Source organism: Protopterus annectens, chromosome 10.part0 (assembly GCF_019279795.1).
Source record: "Protopterus annectens isolate FY-2018-M chromosome 10.part0, PAN1.0, whole genome shotgun sequence".
In the NCBI taxonomy this organism is placed as follows: Eukaryota; Metazoa; Chordata; order Ceratodontiformes; family Protopteridae; genus Protopterus; species Protopterus annectens.
Genome location: NC_056744.1, coordinates 297,846,093 through 297,870,436, shown reverse-complemented (window position 1 = coordinate 297,870,436; position 24,344 = coordinate 297,846,093). Strand labels below are relative to the sequence as shown.

At 40.1% G+C, this 24,344-nt stretch overlaps 1 protein-coding gene across 2 annotated transcripts in view; it reads right to left on the bottom strand.

Moving 5' to 3' along the window:
• The window catches only part of LOC122813052 (cholesterol transporter ABCA5-like), a 2,390,735-nt gene that overhangs the window by 138,743 nt on the left and 2,227,648 nt on the right, over positions 1-24,344 (bottom strand). For both annotated transcript variants that reach the window (XM_044085171.1, XM_044085172.1), the window contains exon 37: positions 4,350-4,429. In XM_044085171.1, the coding sequence (XP_043941106.1) occupies positions 4,350-4,429 (80 nt within the window). The remainder of the gene's footprint in view (positions 1-4,349; positions 4,430-24,344) is intronic.

Sequence of the window (24,344 nt, the reverse complement as noted above, 5' to 3'; positions counted from 1 at the left end):
AAAGCTGCAAAACACTGAACTGTTGCAAGCACACAATCAGAAACCACATCAAACGTGATTTCCTGCAGAAAGATTAATCAGGAACCTGAAACTCAGGGAACAGTTATCAACAAGTTTAAAAATATCATCTTTATACTACTCTAAAGATACAACAACCACAAGTATATTATGCTTTTCCATTTCTTTTAATTTCTACTGAAAAGATCTCTAGCTTTTTTAGATCTTTGTTATACCCTTTCCCATCCCACACAACTTTTCAGCAGATTTCCTCTAGACTCCCTACAGCAGCCAGATATCTCTTTCATTGTACATTCTCCAGAAATTCACACAGTAGTCAATATGTGGTCTCCAATCATGAGCAGACAGGTGATCCGCTGTGGCGACTCCTAAAAAGCCGAAAGAAGAAGTCGTCAATATGTGGTCTGACCAGGGCACTGCATTATGGAAATATTACCTCTAGTTCTGGAGACCAGTTCCCTGAGAATACACTCCAACATTCTGTGTTTGGCTGACATCGCCCTTTTTCCTCAGCTCCTGGTGGTCCATTACAGGAGTGGACAACAACATCCTAGCATCCTTTTCTAGCTTTGGGCTATCAGTTCCAACCCCCCAAGTTATTACTTCACACCAGGGATGTTATGGCTCAAGTTAAGAACTTTGCATTTGTTTGCCCTGTACCTCAACTGCCATATTTCTACCCACTATGTCAGCCTTTCAAATCTTTCCTTAGACTCTTACACCATCCTCTACTGCTTCACTGATCTTTGTATGCTCCTATTTTTCAGTCCCTCAGATATATCTAGAGCAAACACATTGAAGAGTACTCAACCCAGAATTTACCATATGGCAGTCTGTTGGTAACCTTCCTTATTTATAAGGTTGACCCTCTTCCCATGCGTCTGTGTATCCTATCATTCACCATGTTGCCGTTTGATTCCTCAGTGTTGATTCTAACTCTAGTTCCTACCATTCCCTTCAGCCTTGATTAAACCATGCCCCTTTAAACCAATTCCTGTTCTCCCAACTTTTGGCAAAATACTGAAAAAGCTAGCCTACAGTAAGCAATGAGCATACATTACAAATAATGACCTCATCTCAATCAACCAAAATGGATTTTCTGGCTATGTCACAATACAATGACAGTCCTCTGACTCATAATAGATGATACTCTAATGAAAATGTAAATAAAGCGGCCAACTGACTTGTGCTATGTTTATTAACCTTACTACAACATTCGCTCTTGAGGACCATCAGCTGCTACACATTTCTCTACTGGAAACTGGCCTAAGCCCTAAAGAAACTCAGTGGTTACAGATGTTTCTTACTAGCCATAGATTTGCAGTAAGACTAGGTCCATCCACATCTAACTCAGCCTGTTTATCTTAAGGTGTTCACACTTTGTAACTATAATCACACTTTTAGATTGTCCCCAAAGTTGTATTGTACTCTCTGCAGTGACGTTGCAATTTACAGGACAACCATAAAGACACAACTTTAATAAGACCCCAAAACAAAGGTAACTTGACTTTGCAGCAAGAAACTAATCATTAACGTGCCCAACGTCAAAGCAATGATCTTTGGTACCAGTAAGAAACTTGCTCTGGTTCTTCCAAGCTGGCACATACCACCATAATAATCTACACAAAACAACACACTGTCTTACGTATTTTAGGCTGCAGTCAGATCAAAACCTCAACTTCCAACTTCATGTCATGCATACAACAGCCAAGAGCCAGGATGCAAAAACTTTCCCTCTGAATTTGGATTTATCATTTCCTTTCTCCTGCTGCCAGAGAAGATAAAGGGAAGGAAATTCTACTTGCACAATGAAAATATGAACTCCCATTCATTGCTACAATAACAAAAAAATAAATAAATTCTGTGCAAATCACTTCAAATACGAATTTTTCTTTCATGGCATGTTCCCAAAAAGTAAATATCATAGTTCACTTAAAGCAACAACAACAACAGTTTCCATTTCAATAAAGGCTTACATTCATACTAGGTTCCCTCCAATTTAAACTTCTTAAACAAAACTCTTTTCCAACTTTTCTGGTAAACTCACATTAAGAGTAAGAACCCACAACCTTTGCTCACACCCTGATAATGCATGCCATTTCTTTCCTCATACAAAAAAAACAAAAACACTGACCACTCATTCTCAATGCTAGGCCCCCAATCCTGGGAATACATACTCACTAGCATCAGAGATATAAATAACTACCTTGAAGTCCATTCAATATGTAAAGCCCACTACTAGATGATGTTATATGTACCCTCCCCAAACCCAACAACTCACAATAATCTTAACTGTATCACTTAGCAGGTGCAGTTCCTTCTGCAGAGAACAACTGTTTTCAATGAGTGCAGATTTTGCTGCACAATTTGTCAGCAGCTGCTTTGACTATGTTATGCTACAGCCAATTCACTTACTGTTGATGATAGCATGACAGGAGATGTTTCAATTTGTGGTTGCACAACTATGCAGTAAGAATATTTAAGTAAGGGGGTATAAGAGCAAAGTTCTCACAAGGGATATGGCATGTGAAGTCACCTACATATGACATAAGCTACTCAATTTGCCAGTTTTATAATTGAAGCTGGAAGGTTTGCTCTGTGTGCGCACGAGTGTGTGTGTGTGTGTGTGTGTGTGTGTGTGTGCGTGTGATTGCAAAAAAAGTATTTGGTTCTCTTTTATAATTGCATACTATGTTTGTAGACATGCAGCTGCAGTGTTATTTTATTTATTTATTTATTTTTGGCAAAGCAGGTGTTTGTGTGATCACAAAAGGAAACAGTTTTCCTTTTGTAGTCGTCCAGATTTATAATATTTTAGGGTGTCAACAGTTTATCTACTCAGTGTACTTCTGTGATGCAATGAGGTACAATGAAATGAGCCTTTGATACAAAGGTATAGACTCTGCTTATCTGAACTATAGCTGACAACATTCAAAGCAGATCATTTTTAATGGTGTCTGGTTACAGTGTAACACTCCTGATTTTCACTATAAATTACCTTCATCCTTAAAGCTGCCAATTAATTCTTCCCCCCTTTTACTATCCCTAATATTTTTACTTTTGTTCTAGAATCATATTTAACTTCTTCATTCCTATCCTACTTAGATAATATAAATGAATGCACATGCTCTTAGCCCATGTAAATACCTCCCTAACTCCTAATATAATCTGACAGTATTTAACATTTTATTTCATTATGGTCTTAATTGTTTAACAAACCATACAATATTTTTTGTTCACAAAGATGAATAGTTTGGAAATATAATTTACCTTCTGCTTAGATTACGTACTTTTTGCAATGCACTACCTTTCCCAGGCTAAACCCTGAAATAGGACCTGATGAAATAATGTTCTCATTTAACAAGTATAAATAAATAAATAATATCAGCTGCCAAAATTCAGAGAGCAACCCTAGTACCAAAGAAGTTAATCAGAAAATAGTACTATATATACAGCCTATGCTCTGATCTAAATCTGTTCACTGAGGAGGCAACGGGAGATCACTGTCCAGTGCGATTCTGTACTACTGCTGAAAAACATGGAAGTACATACCCATTCATTATTCAATACCACAGCAGAAACTGGCATAGGCATATAGGTACCCTTCCCCCATCCTCATTACCTCCCCTGACCTCATAAGGACTGTGACATATTAGATCACTCATAATAAATGAATAGCTGTTGATGCAGAGACAGCCGGAAAAGCAGAAATAGTCATCAGAAGTCAGTAGAATGAGGGCAATAAAAATTTTTGACAGCATCTACAAGCAATTCATCTTTTTCAACTGTATTTCCAATGGACTACCCATCTACAGTCAAGCAAATTATACTCACTGCACATTGCCATTCCTACTATTGTGAACAAAAATAACAAATTATCATATAAGAAGAAAATGTAAAATGGTGTGGATAGCACTAACTTTCTTGAAAAAGTACACAAGCCAGAACAAAACTTTACCTGCCTCCATTCCAAAAAATACAACTTAGGGTTCATACTGTATTGAATTTTGAAAATTACTTAGCTAAGACATTTGTCTTTTACCACAATCATGGTCCTAAACTGCCATCATCTATTTATTTATCTATCTATCTATGTTTGTTTGTTTACCAGGTGGAGCACTGATCAAATATGACCAGCTTCAGGCTCAGCTTTGGTTGCCCAGGTTGCAGAGCACAACACTGCTACAGCTGAATAAGGATCTGATCTTGGAGTAGCTAACATCTATACACATGACAAACATTTTTTTATGCATTTAACATGTGCCTTTTGATGGATGTTTAACTTCAGTGCTGAACTCTTATAGTACTTAATAACTGTTTAATAAACTTACCTGTTTCAAGCATTGAGAATGATTTTGAAAGGGACTGTACATCACTCACAGGGACCTTATAAACCAAGAGGGATGCATAACTGAAATGAAATTTGAAACAAGACATTAGTAACAAATACATAATATTTATACTAATAATTATGAAAAGGCATGAGTGCAAACATCCATATTAACTACAAGAAAACTAGGTAAATGATGTCCAATCATAATGACATTGTCACTGCTTCTAGAAGCAAGACACTAAGAGAAACATTAAAGGGTTTTATTGTATTATTAGTCTGGCCAAACTATAAGACTCAGGAACTTTGAAAGGTAACGTCTCGAAACTCAGGAGGCTGCCAGAAAAAAGGACAAAATCTATGTTAAATATGCTAAAGACCTAATCCAATGCTGCCTAATGCCATTGTAAAATCCCTCATGATCCTATGCAAAGTTCATAAAAAAAGTTAACAAAGTAATAAAGGAGGGCCCCAGGGCTCCATGATGGACACGCTCCTGTTTGGCATCTACTTCTCAAAAGTAAAGGTTAATGTCAAAGACCTTTGGCTCACCAAGTTCACAGAAAACTGTAAATTGGGAACTATCATAGATTCCCCCACAACATCCTACAAGAAAGTCTAACACAAACAAATGACTGATGCCAAAGCCATGGATTAAAACTCAATGAAAAGAAATGCATTATAGTGCCCTCTGAGAAATCATCCACCCAAGCTAATTACTCCATCAATAAAACACCCTTCAATGTTGACCCAATAGTTAGGGATTTGGGAACACATGCAGTCAGTAATCTGGCCTTTGACCAGCATGCACCCAAGATAATAAGAAAATCATTCTTCTAAGTTGCCCAATTCATAAGCAAGGTTATGGCATGCAGGTACAAGGAAGTTATAGTACCAGCCTTTATCAGACACATTACTGAGTGCAATGTCCTCTTTGGAATGTACTTAACAAGGCACTTGCAATAGTTGGAATGCACTGAGAGGTTCTTCACCAGGAGAATCCAGGGTATGAATGCCGTGTCCTACAAAGATCTCCTTAAAGTCCTCTCTCTCTCTGCTCACTCTTCAACAGGTTACTAAGAAGCGATCTAGGCCTGGCATATAAGGGATCTACAGAAAGAGGGAGAAACCAGCCCCGAACTGCCTGTGGTCTCTGTGTGCTCTTAAGGGAAATAGCACTTGATGCAGAAAGCTGCATTTGGTAATACTGGGTGTGTAACTTGTCATCTTCCCAATGCACATCCCTTACTGTTGCCAGTTTTGAGGATTGAGGCTCCTTGACTACCGGTTTAGTGGTGGGGCACCAGACTCTGTACTATGGAATACGTTTTCCATCTATGTGAAGCAGAGCTCATCACTGACCCTATTCAAACCTATTCAAAAGAAACCTTGATCACATACCCCCACACACATAACCTTTACCTGCCTCTTTGCTAACATATCCCATCATATAGACATCCACGAAAGTCTGGACCAAAACTGGGTTGGGTTACACTTCTTTACAAGCCTAGAAGTATAACCTAACCCAGTTTTGCATCCTATATGTTTCCATCTATCCATCTTGACAGTTGGGACAGAGTCCCCAGCTACTGAGATCCGTGGATAGCATCATGGCAGTATACTTCTGAGTATGGCAGAATCAAAAGTTGCTCTGTCTGCAATTTAGATCCTATTTTTAGTGTTTGACAAATTTGTGCATGCTAGATCAAGTTGCTGCTGCACAATCATCCTCTAATGATGACTGTTTGAAAAAGGCAGTGCACGTTAAAACAGACCTAATGGAATGTGCTCTTGACTTGGATAAAAGAAATAATCCTTTAGAGTTATAAACAATGAAAAATTAATCAGATAGCCATCTAGACAAGGAGACTTTAGACACTATGAATCCCAATTTGGTTCAGGAAAAAGATCTAAAAAAGCTGAACATCTTTTCATAAAGGCTTCATGTGATACAAGTAAAATCTGAGTTGCCAGTAACATCCAAGGTATGTAAAATGTATTCTCCTTTGATTGAATAGTTTGGGAAAAATCAGAAAATATGTTCTACTTTGTTCAAGGCTAAAACCATGGCTGCCTTAGGCACAAAGCCTTGGTTAGGTTTGAGGGACATATTATCCTTGTGAAATATCAAGTAACTATGTTTGCATGATAAGGCCTGAAGTTAAGAAATTCTTCTAGTTGAGTGGGTCAGAGTAACTGGTGACACAGAACACCCTAAGGTTGTCTAAGTTGACAGGGGAATAACAGGTGGCAACCTACATCCCACAGACACTGTCTCCACCACCAGCACTATGGATGGAGGGACAAGAAGAGGAGTGGGTGGACCAACTCTTTTTCCCCTCAGAGTTGTAGGAGAGAGAGAATAACTTGCACACCTACCTAACAATGAAGACTCTCATCATCTTATTCCAATCGATGTCTACAACATTTCTGGAGGATCTAATGGACTAGACAAATGCAATCAAGGGTAGATGGGTAGACAAAAACCTTAAAAGTTCTCTTTCAGGGGATCTAGACTGTGGGGAAGATATTCTCTTTGGGGAGCGAGCTGTGACAACTATAGTGCTGGAGTCGCCTTATCATGGTAAAAGTGGTTAGGTTCTGGGTGGATCTGAAGATGTTAGAGACAGAGGTAGGGAAGGTCCAGAGATCTAGTGCCTTTCAGAGCTAGAGAATCCAGTAGAGGTGAATCTGAGGCACTTTTCCTTTTCTCTTTTTCTTGACCCTTGCAGTTCTTTTCTCTATCCATTTTGCTTTTCTTCTTTAACCAAAGATTTAGCTGCTTGTCTCTCAGCATCTTTGATAAGTTGAGAAGGGAGTGTATATGAAGATGAACTGGCCAATTCTCCTGTGGAACCAGGGAGAAGGCACCTAAGAATCAATTTATTTTTCTTATCCACTAAGGTCCATTGACCAAATGAGGAACAAACACCTCAATCTGCATTCAAATAGTCATGGCCATAACAATAAACACATTGACTGTGTGGGTCCTGAGGGGAGATTTTGTGCCTGCACTCAACGTGCTTTCTAAACCCCAAAGCTCTTTCTGTAACTGTTCAAAAGTAGAAAAACCCAAGGACAACATCTGTACCCAGGGAAGATAAAGCAATAGTCAATGAAAGGCCAAGAGAAAGGGAGATATGGTAGGTTTGAGCATAAAAAACAAAGAATCCGTGAAAGGCAGACAGCAGAGTACCTTTGAAAAAAAGAAAAAGTTCAAGTATCTCAAAAAATACTGAAGGTAAGCACAGAACTGGTAATTTCATCTAAACAGAATGGAGGCAAACGAGATCTGATGCTTCACTGCTAGTGCAAGGAATTATGGCAGAGAGAAGCTCAAGTGCTGGAGAATTCTGAAGTTTGCTGTCTCAGATCAGCTTTGAGGTACATAACCCAATTGTGAGATGGATGGGGGTGACAAAATAGGATATGGGTGGTTACCTGAGTACCAGTCCATCACAAAATGGAAACTCTCTCTCACTCTTACACATAGACCGAAAGGAAATTTGAAGAACTCTAATTCACTTATTACATGCTACCTGGAGATGGGACGAAAACACTGCACCTGGAGAAATTCTATGTGAATGCAGGGATGACACAGGAGGCACCCCAGCTGAGACTCAAACCAGAGCACCTCATGCTTTTGATACAGTACTTGTTGTGTCACTGCACTATCCATAAACTATAAAAATGAATGGAGGATTATGTACTGTGCAAACTTTTAAGAAACCACATATCTGGCCAATACCTGTGTGACACCAAATCAAATGTTTTCTCCATGAGAGACAAAAATGCACAGGAAAAGTGCATCATATTATGACACAGAAATTACAGTCAATATTAAAAAAAAAAGAAATAAACATTCATTGTTTCTTATCTTAGTGGTGCCACTAGGTCCATCAATGTGATACTTGAGATCTTTTCCACAAATCAGACAGCCATACAAAAAAAAAAAATTGCTTTACAGTTCACTAATGTGGTGCCTATTTGAACTGAACTAAATGAAACGCCTCAGAATACCTCAAAACTGATTTGCCAAATGGCACCCATCATGTTAAGCACAACCCTAGCTCTCTGTAGAAACAGTTTAATGACTCTTGCAGACACCGCCCAGAATTTTATTTAATTTTTTCAGACAGAGAACAGATGGAGGTAGCAACGTTTAAGTCTTTTTTTAACACTGATGTTATTTGTTTTACTTTGTTTTCTTTAAAATTACTATCTTGATTTATTTTAAACAACAAGTAGTGACTTAAGAAATGGAAGAAACTAAACCAAAGCAAGCAGATTTTTACTCACAGCGGGGAACTACAGATAAAACATTTATCAGACTTTCATCATTAGTCAGAATAAACTTTAACATATCAGCCTGACAATTCAACATTCTAGAAATTAAAGTCACAGAAGCATACACTTTTTTTTCAACATACTTATCAGCTGTTTTATCAAAATGCTTGGCTGCAGCTGGATTAACATAAAGTTATAGCTGCTGGGTCATGTATGGGGTGCTTACATAAAAACTTGAAAGAATGTGGAATTTAGACATTCCATCTGCTTTATTAGGTGTACCAGACTGACTTACAAGGAACCCACAGACTGTGACAACTATATCCCCCAATGCTGACAGCTCTGGGAGGAGGGGTGAAGGTTCGGGGAATTCCAGGTGTAAAAGGTCATGGTACTTTCAGAGGGACTGAGAAACATCAGTGTTTTCCCACTGAGACCATTGGCACATTCCACAAATAACCTTAGAGAAAGTGAATCCCTCACTGGGAGACAGAGGTACAATGCTCTCCTCTGAGTCTGAATCAGAAATCTTAGGAGAATAAAATGCATCTGTCCGATCACATTTCTCTAAAGATTCAAGTTCTTGGATCTCTTCAGGAATAGAAGAATCCTTTTTTTCAAGAAACCACCTTTTAAGAAGGGTCAATAGCCTGTACAAGATCCTGATCCAGACCAAATAAACTACTCCTGACCAGTGAAACTGGGGAAGGAGATAATAAATGTTTAGTTTTCTGTTTCTTTTTGACAGGAAAATTGGGGCAAATAGGTTTATTAATTGCAACAGCAGCTCCCCCAGGGATGAGGACAACATTCAGGCTAAGCAGGGGCACCTTTCCTGCCCCTTCTCCCAAGATCAACAAGTGTGTCTCTTCTTAGCCTACTGAGGGGACCCCAACAGTCTCAGATGACATGGACAACACCAAAGGGATCCAGGGTAAAAAGGTGATTTATCTGTGGAACCAGATTTTGACACCGTAGTGTCAACCACCTGTCGTCTGCTGTGTTGGCAATGGCTGTCTAGTTAACTTTTTTTTGTGTGCGTGTGTGGCTGGAAGAAGTCCGAACATAGAACCAGTAATTTGTTTCATGGTCAAGCTGAAAATTCTGCCTCTTTCCTAGAGAAACTAAACAGCACAATCTAGTAAAACTTGGAAACAGTAAAAAGTCACTTTTTACAAGTAAAAAGCACTTCAATAAACAATGTCTTCTCCAAAAAGTAAAATAAGCATAGTTTCTCTACAGGAAAAAATAGCTTTAATAACCTTTAAATTTTTTAAAACTGACAAAAACAAGGTACTTTCCTGTCTAAAGTACAGCAAAGTCAGGTGACTGTCAACAAAAACACAGTTTCCCACCAGAAAAATACTTTCCTAAACAAGAAAGTATAATAAAAATGAAAAATACCAGAAGTAGAAAGTTCTTCCTCAAAAGTAACTTACATGCCCCGAAATTGAATAGCAGAAGCCATTTGGGGATCCACAAAAGCCCCATTCTGGAGTGCTCTCTTGACTGGCAGGAAATCTCTGAAGGGCTTAGCACCCAAACTTGTCTTTTAGTCTGATAAGGTCATCTTGAACTGTCTAATGATTTGGGCAAGTGGAAAGTGCCCTGAAGCTTTGGAAGCTAGCCAGGTGCTACACTCTTAACAAGATATAGCCTATACAGCTTAGGCTAGTGCAGAAGTGATCAATACAATGAACGTAACCCCATATAGTATAGGCTACTGCAGCAGTGATAAACATGATGAACATCACAGATTGCAAATGAGAATGGATGTGTGCCTAATATGTTTGCCCTGCTGTTTCTTAATGTGTAATAAGACTGTTGTTCCTGTAATTTGTTTGCAAGAAAAGGGAAGAATCTATCACTGTTCAGTTTAAAAGTAAGAGTGATCAACAGGAAATGTAACTCTGGCAAAACAAAAAAGTTGTGTACTCACCATAACAATCCATTTGTGCTGTCCATTTTTATTCTTCTACAACTGTTGGGTTCGGATCCGATCCCCAGATCTGACTTGGACGCTTCTTCTAGCTTGTGGAACACTGAAACTCTTCAAGTCCTCCCTTTACCCATAATGCCCTAGCCACCTAACATACCTCAGATCTTGTTTGCTGCTCCTTATACCTGTTGAGCAAAATAAATGATAAAATAATTGAATCTGGGAGTCAAACAAAGGAACAGCAATTCCTCCAGCATCTTTCGATCCTTCCAATAGTTGAACAAGGAGTGGGGCTGGTGGGAGGGAAGTTGAGGAACAATGAAAATGGACAACACAGATGGAACGTTATAGTGAGTACATAACTTTTTAATCTGTTGTCATTTTCATTCATTCCTCAACTGTTGGGAAAGAGTCTCAGCTACCTAAATCCTGGGAAGACTCGATGGAGGGAAATTTCTGAGCACCACTGAGCCAAAGGCTGCTCTTAACTTAGACATCAGATCCAATTTGCAATGAGCAATAACGGTATGAGGATTAGCCAAAGTTGTGGCTGCACAAATATCATCCCATAAAGATCTAGATAAAAAGACTGAAGAAGTTGTCAAAGACCTGGTGGAATAAGCTCTTGACAGTTTTCTTAAAGACAAACCCAATTTTTCATAAACAAATATAATACAATCAGTTAACCATTTTACTAAAGTAACTTTAGAAGCTGGTTTGCTCTATTTTGATTCCAAAAAAGAAACAAATAATTATTCTGATTTCCTCAAATCTTTGGTTCTATGTAGATAAAAAACGTAATTGTCTGTGAACATCCAAATGTGTAACACATGCTCTCCTTTATTTGAGAAATTTGGAAAGAAGACTAGCAGGTTGATACCTTCATTAATATTGGATTCTGACACCACCTTAGGAAGAAAGGAAGGATTGGTCTGTAAGGATACTCTAGCCTTTTGAAAAATCAAATAAGGAGGTTTGGATGACAGGGGATGTGATCCAGTGAAAAGATAGTTTTCCAGGTCAAGAACTTTAGGTCACACTTAGTTGATGGTTCAAATGGAGCTTGTGTTAAAGTTTGCAAAACAATGTTCAGATTCCAAGGAGGAGTGGGATCATTTAATGGAGGTCTAAGTAGGAAAGTTCCTCTTAGAAAGGCTTTGCAAAGATTGGAGGACACTAAAGATGAAGAAGTTATGTACTCACCATAACATTCCATCTGTGTTGTCCACTTTCATTCTTCCTCAACTGTTGGGTTCACATCTGATCCTCAGATCCGACTTGGCCATCACTAAAGCTGATGTTAACAAAAAGCTCTTGAGTTTCTCCTTTACCCATAATGCACCAACGTCAAACAAACCTCAGATCTTGTTTGCTGATTTTACCAGAATTGGTAACTACTATTACGGTACTACTACTACTATTATCAAAGGATATTTAAAAAAGTATGTGATCTATAGAGGAAACCATATCAGAAGCGTAATCAAAAGGACAGCAGTGTCCTTACAATATCTCATTCATGCAAAAGTTGGTAGAAACTAAGGATGGGGTTTGGCGGGTGGGAAGTTGAGGAAGAATGAAAATGGACAACACAGATGGAACGTTATGGTGAGTACATAACTTCTTTACCTGCTGTTGTCAATTTACATTCTATTCTCAACTGTTGGGATATTGTCCCAAGTAACCTAAAGACGTTGCTGGACTCCAAAGAATGATGTTCCTTAGCACAGGTGAACCAAAAGATGCTCTACCCCTTGAGACCAGATCTAATTTGTAATGAGTAATACAGGTATGAGGGACTTTCCCAAGTTTCTGCTGTACAAATGTCGTCCATGGAAAACCTGGATAAAAATACTTAAAACGTTGCCATGGAATTAACTGAATGGGTTCTTATAGCTTTACTTAAGGTATGACCCAATTTGGTTTAGTTTACCCAATTTCAAACCTTAGAACCAAAAGGCAAAGGCAAACCACAAAATGTAAAAAGTCTGGCAGATCAGGTTCCAACAAGCACAAAATCCAAAGCACGATGATGTAAAACAAAGGTTTTTAATGTAGAAAACTTATAAAAGATGTAAGCGCTTTCGTTTAAAACAGTGTAAACTTCTTTAGCCTTTCAAGTTCTTTAGACCTTCAGGTCAAAGTTTACATTCAAATTTCAAACCTGCAAAGGAAACAAACAATTGGTCTGTCTTTCTGATTTCTTTCATCCTATCTAGATAAAAATGTAATTGTCTGTGAACATCCAATAAATGTAATGTAACATATATTCACCTTTGTTTACAAAGTTAGGAAAAATACTGGCAAATTAATGGACTGGTTGATATTGCATTCTGACACTACCTTGGGAAGGAAAGATGCATTGCTTCGTAATGTAACCCTGTCTTTATGAAAAATCACGTAGGGAGGTTTTGAAGACAAGGCTTGAATTTCTAAAATTCTTCTATTTGAGGTAATGGCTACTAAAAAGACAGTTTTCCATGTAAGAAACCTAAGGCCACATTTAGCTGCTGGTTCAAAGGGGGAATGTATTAATGCTTGCAGTATCAAGTTCAGATCCCATGGTGGAATAGGGTCTTTAAACTGTAGTCTCAAAAGAAGAGTGCCTCTCAAGAATGGCTTGCACAGTTTAGCCAAGGCTACTGAAGAACCTTGAAATACAATATGAAAATTAGATATTGTTGGTAATTGAACCTTAATGGTGGAGGAGCTAGCCCTTCTTTAAAGAGTAAAGCTAAAAATCAGAGTATGTTACATATTGGAGCTGAGAACGGATCAATATGATTTTGTTGTGCTCATTTAACAAATATTTTCCATTTACTTGAATAGAGTTTCCATGTTGAGGATTTATGGGAAGACAAAAGGATATGGTGGACAGTATGGGTTGTCTGGCTATCAATGGAACTGGAAAAAAACAGGCTCTAAGACTGAGGTTTAAGATGTCTGAGTGAATCATGCCTGTCGGGTGAGACAGAAGGTCTGGAATCAGGTCCAGAATCCAAGGCTGGTAAAGTAGATGAGGCCATAGTAAAGAGATCCAAACCTGTCGAGGATAGTAAGATGCAATGAGGATAACTTTGCTCTTCAACCTGGCAGCCTTCTGCAGAAATTTTGGAATTAACAGAATTGATAGGTAGGCATAAGGCAGACTGGGTGGCCAGTCGTGAAGTACAACATCCCTCGGTGCTGCATTTGTTGTTTAGCTGAAAAGTAAAAAGGTCGCAGCAAGGCTGGTCCCATCAATGAAAAATCATTTCTGTCACTTTCTTATTGAGAGACCACTTGTGAGGTGGAAGAATGTACCCAATGTGTCTATCACACTGGGTTTCCCAGAATGTGCACTGCTATGAGAAAGCAGTTGGATGAGATCATCCATTGCCACACTCTGAGTGCTTCTCGACACAAGGGATATGATTTGGTCCCTCCTTGTTTGTTGATGTACCAAACTAATGACACATTGTCTGTTTGAATAGCAATTGTCCCTGAAGGGAGAGCATTCTGGAGGGCCTGCAAGCTAAGAGCACTGCACTCATCTCTAGGAAATTTATATGCAAGTTGGTCTCTTTGGGGAATCAAGCACCTTGGACTGTCTCCCAGAAAGTGCCTTCCCCCACACCAACTGGGAGGCGTCCACTGTCACTTTGGCCTTAGGCTGAGGGAAAATGAATGGACAGCCTTGTAGAACTTGATCTGATTGGATCCGCCACCTGAGATCTCTCTTGAATGCCTGCGTGATTCTTATTTGTGCTGTCATGGGTTGGTAAAGGATCGACCACTGTGATGCTAACATCCATTGAAGAATGCTTATTTGAAATCTTGCTAGCGGTACTAAGGTTATTGCTGCTGACACTGATCCTAGAGCTTGATAGACCAAGCGGGCTGAAATCTTTGTACTGCAAATTATTTTCTGACCTGTAATATGACAGTCTGTACCACTGACAGAGAAAGACAAGCTATCACTGACTTCATGTTGAAAACTTCTCCTATGAATTCCAAATTTTGAGTTGGTTGTAGGTGAAACTTGTAATTTATGGTTATCCCGATTTCTTGTCCTTATTAACAGATGCCTGGTCGGGGTGGTAATGAGCCAGTCGTCTAGATATGGAAACACCCGGAACTCCTGTAGTCTCACATGAGCTGCATTCCAATGTGTGTGCTATTTCTAGATGAGATTTGTTGTGATTGATTGAAATCCACAGATGACAGCATAACTGGAGTACATAGTCTCAAACTAGAATCAGATGATGCTTGGTCAGAGCAGTTATTAACCAGTCATCCAGAGATGGAAACACCCAAAATCCCTGCAGGCTTAAAGGAACTGCTACTATTGTCATACATTTGGTAAATACCCTTGGGGCTGTGGTGAGACCAAAGGGCAGAGTTCTGAACTGATAATGACTATCTCCTAGCTGGAAGCATAGATATCGCCTGGATTATCTGTTCATTTTGATGTTATAGTAGATATCCTGAAGATCTATTGAGCACATCCAATCTTCCTTGTGCAGAAAAGGCAGAACAGACTGAACTGTGACCATCTGAAAATCTGTGTACTGAACCAACTGATTTAGATCGCTGAGATCCAAAACTAGCCTCCAGTCCCCTGTTTTCTATGGCACTAAAAATAATCTTAAATAGATTTCAGACTCTTCCTGGTCTGGGGGGACCTATTGGATGACTCTCTTTTTCTAGCAGTTAGTTTATTTCTAAGGGTTCCTATGAGAAGAGCGAACGCTTACATTAGCTAACGCTCTTATATCAAACTTTAAACAGCAAAACCTGAAAATGTCGAAGGCACGGAACATCGATTTTTTTCCCCAGGGGAAAAAAAAAACGATGGGCCATTCTCCGATCTTTGCTGTTTTCTCCACTGTGGTACGATCTTGGAGTTGGTATACTTAAGTTGGGGGTGTGGGGGGCTCAGCCTCCCACATCAGGGGGGGCAAAGCCCCCCACTTTATTTTGCCTGTACATTTTTTTTTTGATCAGCGAATTTTTCCCCTGGGAAAAAATTCGCTGATCTGTTCCTTTGACATTTTAAGGTTTCCTGTTTTTAAATTTAATAAAAGAGCATTCGCTATTTTTAGCATTCTATCTTCTGATATAGATGCTATTCCTAATGCTGCTTGCTTCCCTCTGATATTTCTAATTTTGCTGTTTCTCTCTGATTTGGTGGAACACTGGCGATTTTATTTAGTACGGGGGGGGTAAGTATATAAACTCTGGAATTTATCTTCCAGATCCATGAATTTTTTGTAATCTCTTGCCAGGCTCTCCGGTGCAGGGATAAATGACCCCCTCCAGAGAAGGACAATCGGTTCTCCTTTCAGGAGTGCTGCTAGAACCTGTCAGAGAAGCTGTCACCTGGATCCCTAGTTATGTAGACCACCTCTGCTATGGGGAGGGCATCTTTCATTAGAGTTCCCACCTCTTGCCTGGAGGAACTGTCTCCACATGGATCTTGGAAGGGCTGCTGGTATCTTTTGAAGCATATTTTCCATTTGTCTTGTTGGTTCATAGAGAAGGTCCATTGAGGGGTTGAAAAAAGTTAGCCCACAGAAGACAGGGTTTTTCCTTCCTGCTCACACCTAGAGAGTGTGTTTTTTACTTTGGGGCCAAATATGCAACTTCCATCAAAAGGACAATTGACAAAGGAAGATTTGAAGGGTTCTGCAAAATCACACAAGTGCATCCAGGCATGTCTGCTGATAGAAATGCCTGAACTCGCTACCTGTGAGGTACTTTTAGCTGCGTGGGAGATAAGTCTCATGGATGAGTCAGAAATGGACTGAAGGATAGCCAACTGCAAGGCACCAGTGCTATCTGCTTAGGAGGATATGGTCCCAGTGAGGGATTTGGCAAGTTTCTTAATCAAATCCCTCTGATGTCTTGTGAAGTGCTCCAAATAAGTCAGCAATCGAAGGGAAAAGGTCACCAAAGCATCAACATGCTTCCCAAAACTGTCCAGCACCCTAGACTCCTTGCTAGGGGAGTGGACAGAGGAACTTTGCTCCGACAGTTCCTTATTCATGGCTGCTGTTATGATCATGGCATCAACTGGTACTCCTTGCTCTAATAAGTTCTGTCCGTTGGTAGTGCCAGGATCCTATCTGGTCTCTTGGGGATAGGCTCAATGGTATCAGGCCCCTTCAACACCCATCGAGAGACAAATTCAATGAGCTCATTGGCAGAAGCACGCACCCAGGAGGTAGACGGACCAGCCCAAAAGCCTCCAGGAATACTGACTCCTCTTGGGAAGAGTTGTTGGGGGACCAATCACCATCTGCTTTAGGAGTTCTAGGATGTCTCCAAATTAGACATCGTCTGGGGTGATCTTGAGGACCCTTGCCCCTCATCAAAGTCGGTATCTTCTGTGAGAGACTCCTGTGGAGAGTCCAAGTGCCTCCTTTTACACTTTCTCTTCCTGGGAACTTCTTTGATGGGATGCTTCAGAGAAGTGTCAGATGAGATTAGTATACCCTGCTGGGTGTTCTTAACAGTAATTTGGGTTGACTGCCCCAGTGGCACAGGTGGTTGAGGCTGCAGATGCAGAGTCGAATGGAGAAGGATAGTCAGAGCCAAAGAGGGCAGAGAAGTCCAAACTATTGGAATAGACTAAGTTCTCTCCATAATCTTGAATGCAGAATGCCTCAGAGAGAAGGAAGCCAACGGCTTCAATAAGACATGCTTATGGACCAAACGCTTCCTCGTAGGCAGACTACTTGAGGAGGGAGTCAGAGCTGAGCTGTCTAGTGTCAAAGCTCCAAGGGGCAGAGATGGCTCTGAAAGCTTTGGAGTTGACTCCAACACAACGGATCTGGTGCCAACACTAGGGTTCCAAGAGTCATCCAGCTCAAAAGTGGTGGAATCCAGGCCACTCAGAGATGCCACTGGAATTGAAGATACCAGCATCTTTGAATCTGAGGCAGATGACTCTAGAATCTTCAGATCTAATCGCTCTGAAACCAAAGGTCGGATCAGAGAAGGAACCATTTATGGGTGTTTAATACTGACAAGGGTCTCCAGACCCAATGAGGTTGAAGTTCGAAGAACTCCCATTTGAATCTGCATCAAGAGGAATTTTCTCATAACCCTGTCTATATCGGCTTTGGTCAGACTCTTAGAAGATCGTATAGATGATGTTGTAGAAGATGGTCTGGAGTGACATCTCAGTGACTATTCCAAAGAAGGGAACTGAGAAGAGACAGGATCCAGAACCAGTTGTGGCGATCAGATCCAAGGGGATTTTTCCAGTTGAGATTTTGGATCCAAGGAGGTCAGATCTGATACTTTAGCCACTTTACTGTGAGGTTCTGCTACCATAGGCAAAGAAGTAGTCGGATCCGAGGAATGTTTTCTTGATTCTTTATGAAGGTTCTTGACAACTTGTTTGGGGAGAGGGTTGCCTTAGAGAATGTAGAAGCACATTTAGAGGGTAGCAAACCTTTTAAAATTAGCTTTTTTTTCTATAAATCAAAGCTCTCAGATTGAAGGCCTTACAAACATCACAATTCAAACCAAGGACAGCCTGGCCTAAACAGCAGACACACTTTGAATGTGCATCTGAGACTGGAATTTTATGGCTGCAGGCCACACACATTTTGACACCAGAAGGTTTCTCGGACATGATTTGAAACAGATTAAATAAGAATCAAGTATTAAGAAAACTTTTTTTTGCTACAGGGAGATTAGAAGAAAATACCAGTTATGGTAAGAAAGAGATACTAATAAGTATGGAAAAGGGGAATACCAACAATGATATTCAAGAAATACACCACAAGTATAAAGGGATAATTTGAACAGAAAATAGGACAGAAATATACAAGTAATAGAAGATTCAATAAAAGATTAACAAGAAGGGAGGAAGCGCTAGAAAGGTTGTAATATCAAAGTTATAATTCATAGAAAAGTTGTTCACTCTAGAGTATGCAATGACTACATCTGTACACTAAGGCAACAAACGAGATCTGAGGTATGTTAGGTGACTCTGGCATTATGGGTAAAGTCTGCATTCCAAGAGTTTCAGTGTTCCACGAGCTGGAAAAAGTGAGTCGGATCTGATGAACAGATCTAAACCAACAGTTGACAAATTAATACAAATGACAACAGTAGATCAGAAAACCAGTTTTCCATTTGAAGGGTAATGCAATGATATTCTGAAGCAAGATACTTGATACTGTGTACTTTATATGTGTACATTTGTTTTGAGTCGAGAATTGATATGCCAGATGTTCTGGTTAAAATCCCCAAATCCCGGAGGTCCAGGATATGCTGCAGTAGGTACTGGGGCCCCTTTGAGGACTTCAGCTTAGTCCTCATTCAAAAGCCCCATGGAGTCAGATTAATCAAGTAACTCATTCCGTCTAGAACAGCTCTTTTGAGTGTGTACCTTTAACTCCCAGTGGGTATGGTTTGAGCCTTTAAAAATGAAGTTATCACCTTACAGTTCTAACAAATACTCACTTGTTGTTGTTGTGTCTTTTGGCTTTTCCCGGTTAGGGTTCGCCAAAATGGAACTCCAGTCCGCTAATGACTGGCAGTAGATTTTTATGTGTCGAGTTGCCAGCTCTGACGCACAACCTTCAACGAAGGTATGCCCATTCACGCATGTCTCCACGCAAGAGAAGCTCTATCTGAGAATCGAACAGGACAACGTCTTTCTGTAAGGCGACAATGCTACCCCAGCACCACCACAGCAGATAACAAATACTCACTTGAAAGAGATCAAATATCAATACAGTTGTGTTTGCCATCATGTATGCTTCAAGATAAAATATTAGTAGGAGGTAACTGCAGAAATGCCTGGAGGTGCACTCCGCTGTAACGAGTTAAGGAAGCTCTTTCTGGAAAAGAATCTAAGGACTCCAAGACATGGCAAGTTGAGATCACACCTACAACTCAGATGTCCTCCACTGTGGTTCTCTCAGGTGGAGCAATCTCAGAGAAACAGTCTCCCAGATGCAATCCCAAGAAGTTTACAGAACTGCAACAATGCCATCTACGTCTGCTTCCTGAGAGATTTAGTAGAGACATGGTAAAAGGGAGTGGGTCCAGGGCCATCTGAAGACTTCCTTCCTCATGGAACTAGTTTCTTCTTGGAGAAATGGTCTGGCAAATAAGAACAGGAAGAAAATGGGGGGCATCATATATACCCTACAGAGTGTTCACTGTCGGTTTCCTCTCCTCCAGGTCTTCTATTAGGTCATTCAAAGTCTGGTTAAACTGCATTTCTGCCTGAAGTGGCACATCCAGAATTGCCTGCCTTAATCAATCCTTCAAAGAGGATAATCTTAGCCATATTATTTAGCACTGACAAACCAGTTACTACTGCCAAGCCCACATCAGCATCACAGTCAGAGCTACAGCATACAAAACCACTGATGTAGCTACCATGTGAGTCTTTTCTTTTACACAAGTTTTGAACCTCATGAACCAGGAAGCAATACTAGATTCTTTAGAGCTTGGCCCATTAGGGAAAAATGGAATGGGAGAACAGGTGAGACAAACAATTAATGGCTTTCCCTTTTGCCCACCTTGCCAAAACCTTGGATTCTTTCTCTGACAGAGAAGTAAAAAAGGTACTGTGGTGTCTAGATCATATGTTGGACTACTGAGACAACAGGAATCCACTAAGTGTGCTTAGATAGGGTGCCACTTTACTTTTACTATGACGCACAAAGAGTATAAGCCTTCTCTACACAAGACAGGCAATATCTAGATACTTTCAAATCATTAAAATAAAACCCTTTATAAAAGGTTCTGTAAGGTGGATGACCCAAGGGTCATTATCCTTCTTCTCCTAATGCTCTTTCAGCCTTTCAAGAAAGAAGACAAAGGATCTACTACTCAACTTACGTGGGAATTTATGTAGCATTTCATTAGCCTTATAGTCTCTTTCTCCAAGAAAGGGTCATCCTGGAGGAAGGGATCCAGTTGAAGGAAAGGTCTGATTATCCTTATTTGTTTAAGAAACAATGGTATAAGTTCCCTAAGAGTCTCCTTTCCAAGGATACCCCCTGGATTTATGAAGGAACTTGGCTGATGAAATAATTATTAGAAGAGAAGTCAATTTAAAAAAAATGTTGAAGGGTAGGAGTTACAGAAAAGTATTTGATACAGACAGACAAAATTATTTTTACAGAGCAATACACATGAACAATGTACACTTGAAATGTATATGGGATATTATAGAGAAACCCTGGTCCACTATATTACAACAGGTTCACAGGTAGATACAAGGCTATTGGCCCAAAGGCCTAAGTAAGCCTAGCCAACAAGGTTTCCTGGCTTACGCCATCCAAGAAAGTTATTTTCCTGTGCCCCTGTCGAGCAGAGCCACAGAAGTCATCCCCGGGGTATATTTCCTATTTCCCATCCACTCATCAAGATTTTTCTTGAAGAGTGCTAATTAGGAACTTTGCTCGACATAGATGGGTAGCTTGTTCCAGAGTATGGGAAGTCTCTGGGACAGGAATCTATCCCTCCAGCATGTCCTGTTTTTTGATATGATGAAAAAACTAAGGTATTAGGTACAAAACCATGTTTCCCTCACAGAAAAGGCTTTAATGTGAAAAATCAACTTGACAGGGATAACAACATTCCTTTTTTCATTAGTAACAAAGAAAGAAATATAACAAAATGTAGTAGTTGCAAATTCTCTAATTATACATATCAGGGATCATATACTACAGCGGTAGGTCACATTAGAACTATACCATGTCCTGAATTTAGCAACTGTAAGAGTTAAGGAGTGATTTATTTGATTAGTTGTGTCACACCCCAAGTGTACTATGTTGAAAACATGGAGAGACATCTTACTGCCAAAATATATGGACACCTTAAAGGCATTAAAAATAAAAATATCAATAATGCTTTATATAAACATTTTGTACTATGCATTACTTAAAAAAAATCTGTTTTTGTGTTAGAAAAGGTGACAAATCATTTGGGTGTGGTAATTGGGAAAATACACTTGGAAGCAATGAACTTAGTTGGCAGCTGCTATTAAATTAACAGACCACATCGGGAATTAACAAGTATATTTCTTTAACAAGTGTCCTGAATGCTTGGGATTATTCAGTGATTGCAACAGTCTATGAGTTATGAGAGACAGACCATCTATATATGGCAACAATAGGAGCAACCCATAAAGTCAGTGATAGTTGAGTGGGATGGTGGTGTGTGTGTGTCGGGAAGGGCTGTTGTAAAAAGCTGTGAGGAACACTAGATGACAATAGGGAGACATTTTAAACTACTAGGTGGACTCATTTGGGACAGGTAGGATGTACGCATGTGTGTGTCTGAATGTGTGCATATATGGGGGAGAGTGAATGGTGGGGGGTGCCTGTTCCAAAGTGATGCATGAGGCACCATTGTTGACTACTGCAGGACAGTGCTAATTTGCATTCACAGCACTTAAGGGCAGATTCAGAAACATACAAATTAGCAGATAATGAGATCTAGCTTCACTGCAACTAACATGCCACTAAAATGCATTTTCCCACATTGTATAAATAGTCCCTTTTGTCCACAGTTCTTAATGCCATCAGTATTTTTTTTGTGAGTTCCCAGGATTATTTTACCTTTCTTTTATAAATCAACAATAACATCCTCTGCTTGATTAAACAATAAATCTTGTAATCACAAGGTTATTAAGTAATTTGTTGTGACTCTCACTCTATGGCTCATTTATGAGTAACTACTGGTACTCTTAAAGTTACTCCTGACATGGCAGCCATTGATGATCCATCTATGAATTATATGTACACTGCGATGCTTGAACTCCTGTTTGTCCACTATAAAACTAACTTTTGTAGTCTATTTGTTACAATACTTAAGGAATGCATTGCAATTTCTTTCCCCAGATCTGCTGCTGTAAAGTAGAATTGTGATATGACACCACTTGAGCTACTTAAGTGTCCTAAAACTTATGGCAATAAATCTTCTTCTTCTTCTTTCGGCTGCTCCTGTTAGGGGTCGCCACAGCAGATCAACTGTTTCCATTTCTTCCTGTCCTCTGCATCTTGCTCTGTCACACCAACCACCTGCATGTCCTCTCTCACCACATCCATAAACCTTATCTTAAGCCTTCCTCTTTTCCTGTTACCTGGCAGCTTCATCCTTAGCATCTTTTTCCCAATATACTCTGCATCCCTCCTCAGCACATGTCCAAACCAACATAATCTTGCCTCTCTGGCTTTGTCTCCAAACCTTCCAACCTGGGCTGACCCTCTAATATACTTATTCCTAATCCTGTCCATCCTTGTCACACCCAGTGCAAATCTTAGCATCTTCAACTCTGCCACGTCAAGCTCTGACTCCTGCCTTTTTGTCAGTGCCACTGTCTCCAACCCATATAACATGGCTGGTCTCACTACCCTCTTGTAGACCTTCCCTTTAACTCTTACTAGTACTCAACTGTCACAAATCACTCCTGACACTCCTCCACCCACTCCATCCTGCCTGTACTCTCTTCTTCACCTCTTCCACACTCACCATTACTCTGAACTGTTGATCCCAAGTACTTAAACTCATCCACCTTCGCCACCTCTACTCCCTGCATCCTCACCATTCCTCTATCCTCCCTCTCATTTACACACACATATTCTGTCTTAGTCCTGCTGACCTTCATTCCTCTTCTCTCTAGAGCATATCTCCACCTCTCCAGGGTCTTCTCCACCTGTTCCCTATTCTCACTACAAACAACAATGTCATCTGCAAAATCATAGTCCACGGGGACTCCTGTCTGATCTCGTCTGTCAACCTGTCCATCACCATTGCAAATAAGAAAGAGCTCAGAGCTGATCTTGATGTAATCCCACCTCCACTTTAAATGCATCCATCACTCCCACTGCAGATCTCACTGCAGTCACATTACCCTCGTACATATCCTGTACCACTCTTACATACTTCTGTGACACTCCTGACATACTCATATAATACCACAACTCCTCTTTAGGCACCCTATCATATGCTTTCTCTAAATCCACAAAGACACAATGCAACTCCTTCTGACCTTCTCTGTACTTCTCCATCAACACTCTCAAAGCAAACTTCACATCTGTAGTGCTCTTTCCTGGCATGAAACCATACTGCTGATCACTAATCATCACCTCCCTTCTTAACCTAGCTTCCACTACTCTTTCCCATAACTTCATGCTGTGACTGATCAGTTTAATCCCTCTGTAGTTACTACAGCTCTGCACATCACCCTTATTCTTAAAAATCAGCACCAAAACACTTTTTCTCCATTACTCAGGCATCCTCTCACTTTCTAAGATTTCATTAAACAATCTAGTTAAAAACTCCACTGCCATTTCACCTAAACACCTCCATGCTTCCACGGGTATGTCATCTGGACCAACAGCCTTTCCATTCTTCATCCTCTTCATAGCTATCCTTACTTCCTCCTTGATAATCCACTGCACTTCATGATTCACTATCCGCGCATCGTCCAACCTTCTCTCCCTCTCATTCTCTTCATTCATCAACCCCTCAAAGTACTCTTTCCATCTGCTCAACACACTCTCCTCACTTGTGAGTACGTTTCCCTCATTATCCTTTATCACCCTTACATGCTGCACATCTTTACTAGCTCGGTCCATCTGTCTAGCCAATCGGTACAGGTCCTTTTCTCCCTCCTTAGTGTCCAACCTTTTATACAACTCTTCATACGCCTTATCCTTAGCCTTCGCCACCTCTCTCTTTGCCATAGGTTCATAGATAGGTTCATAGGTTCATACTAGGCTATCTGCCCTAGGGCATTTATAAGCCTAG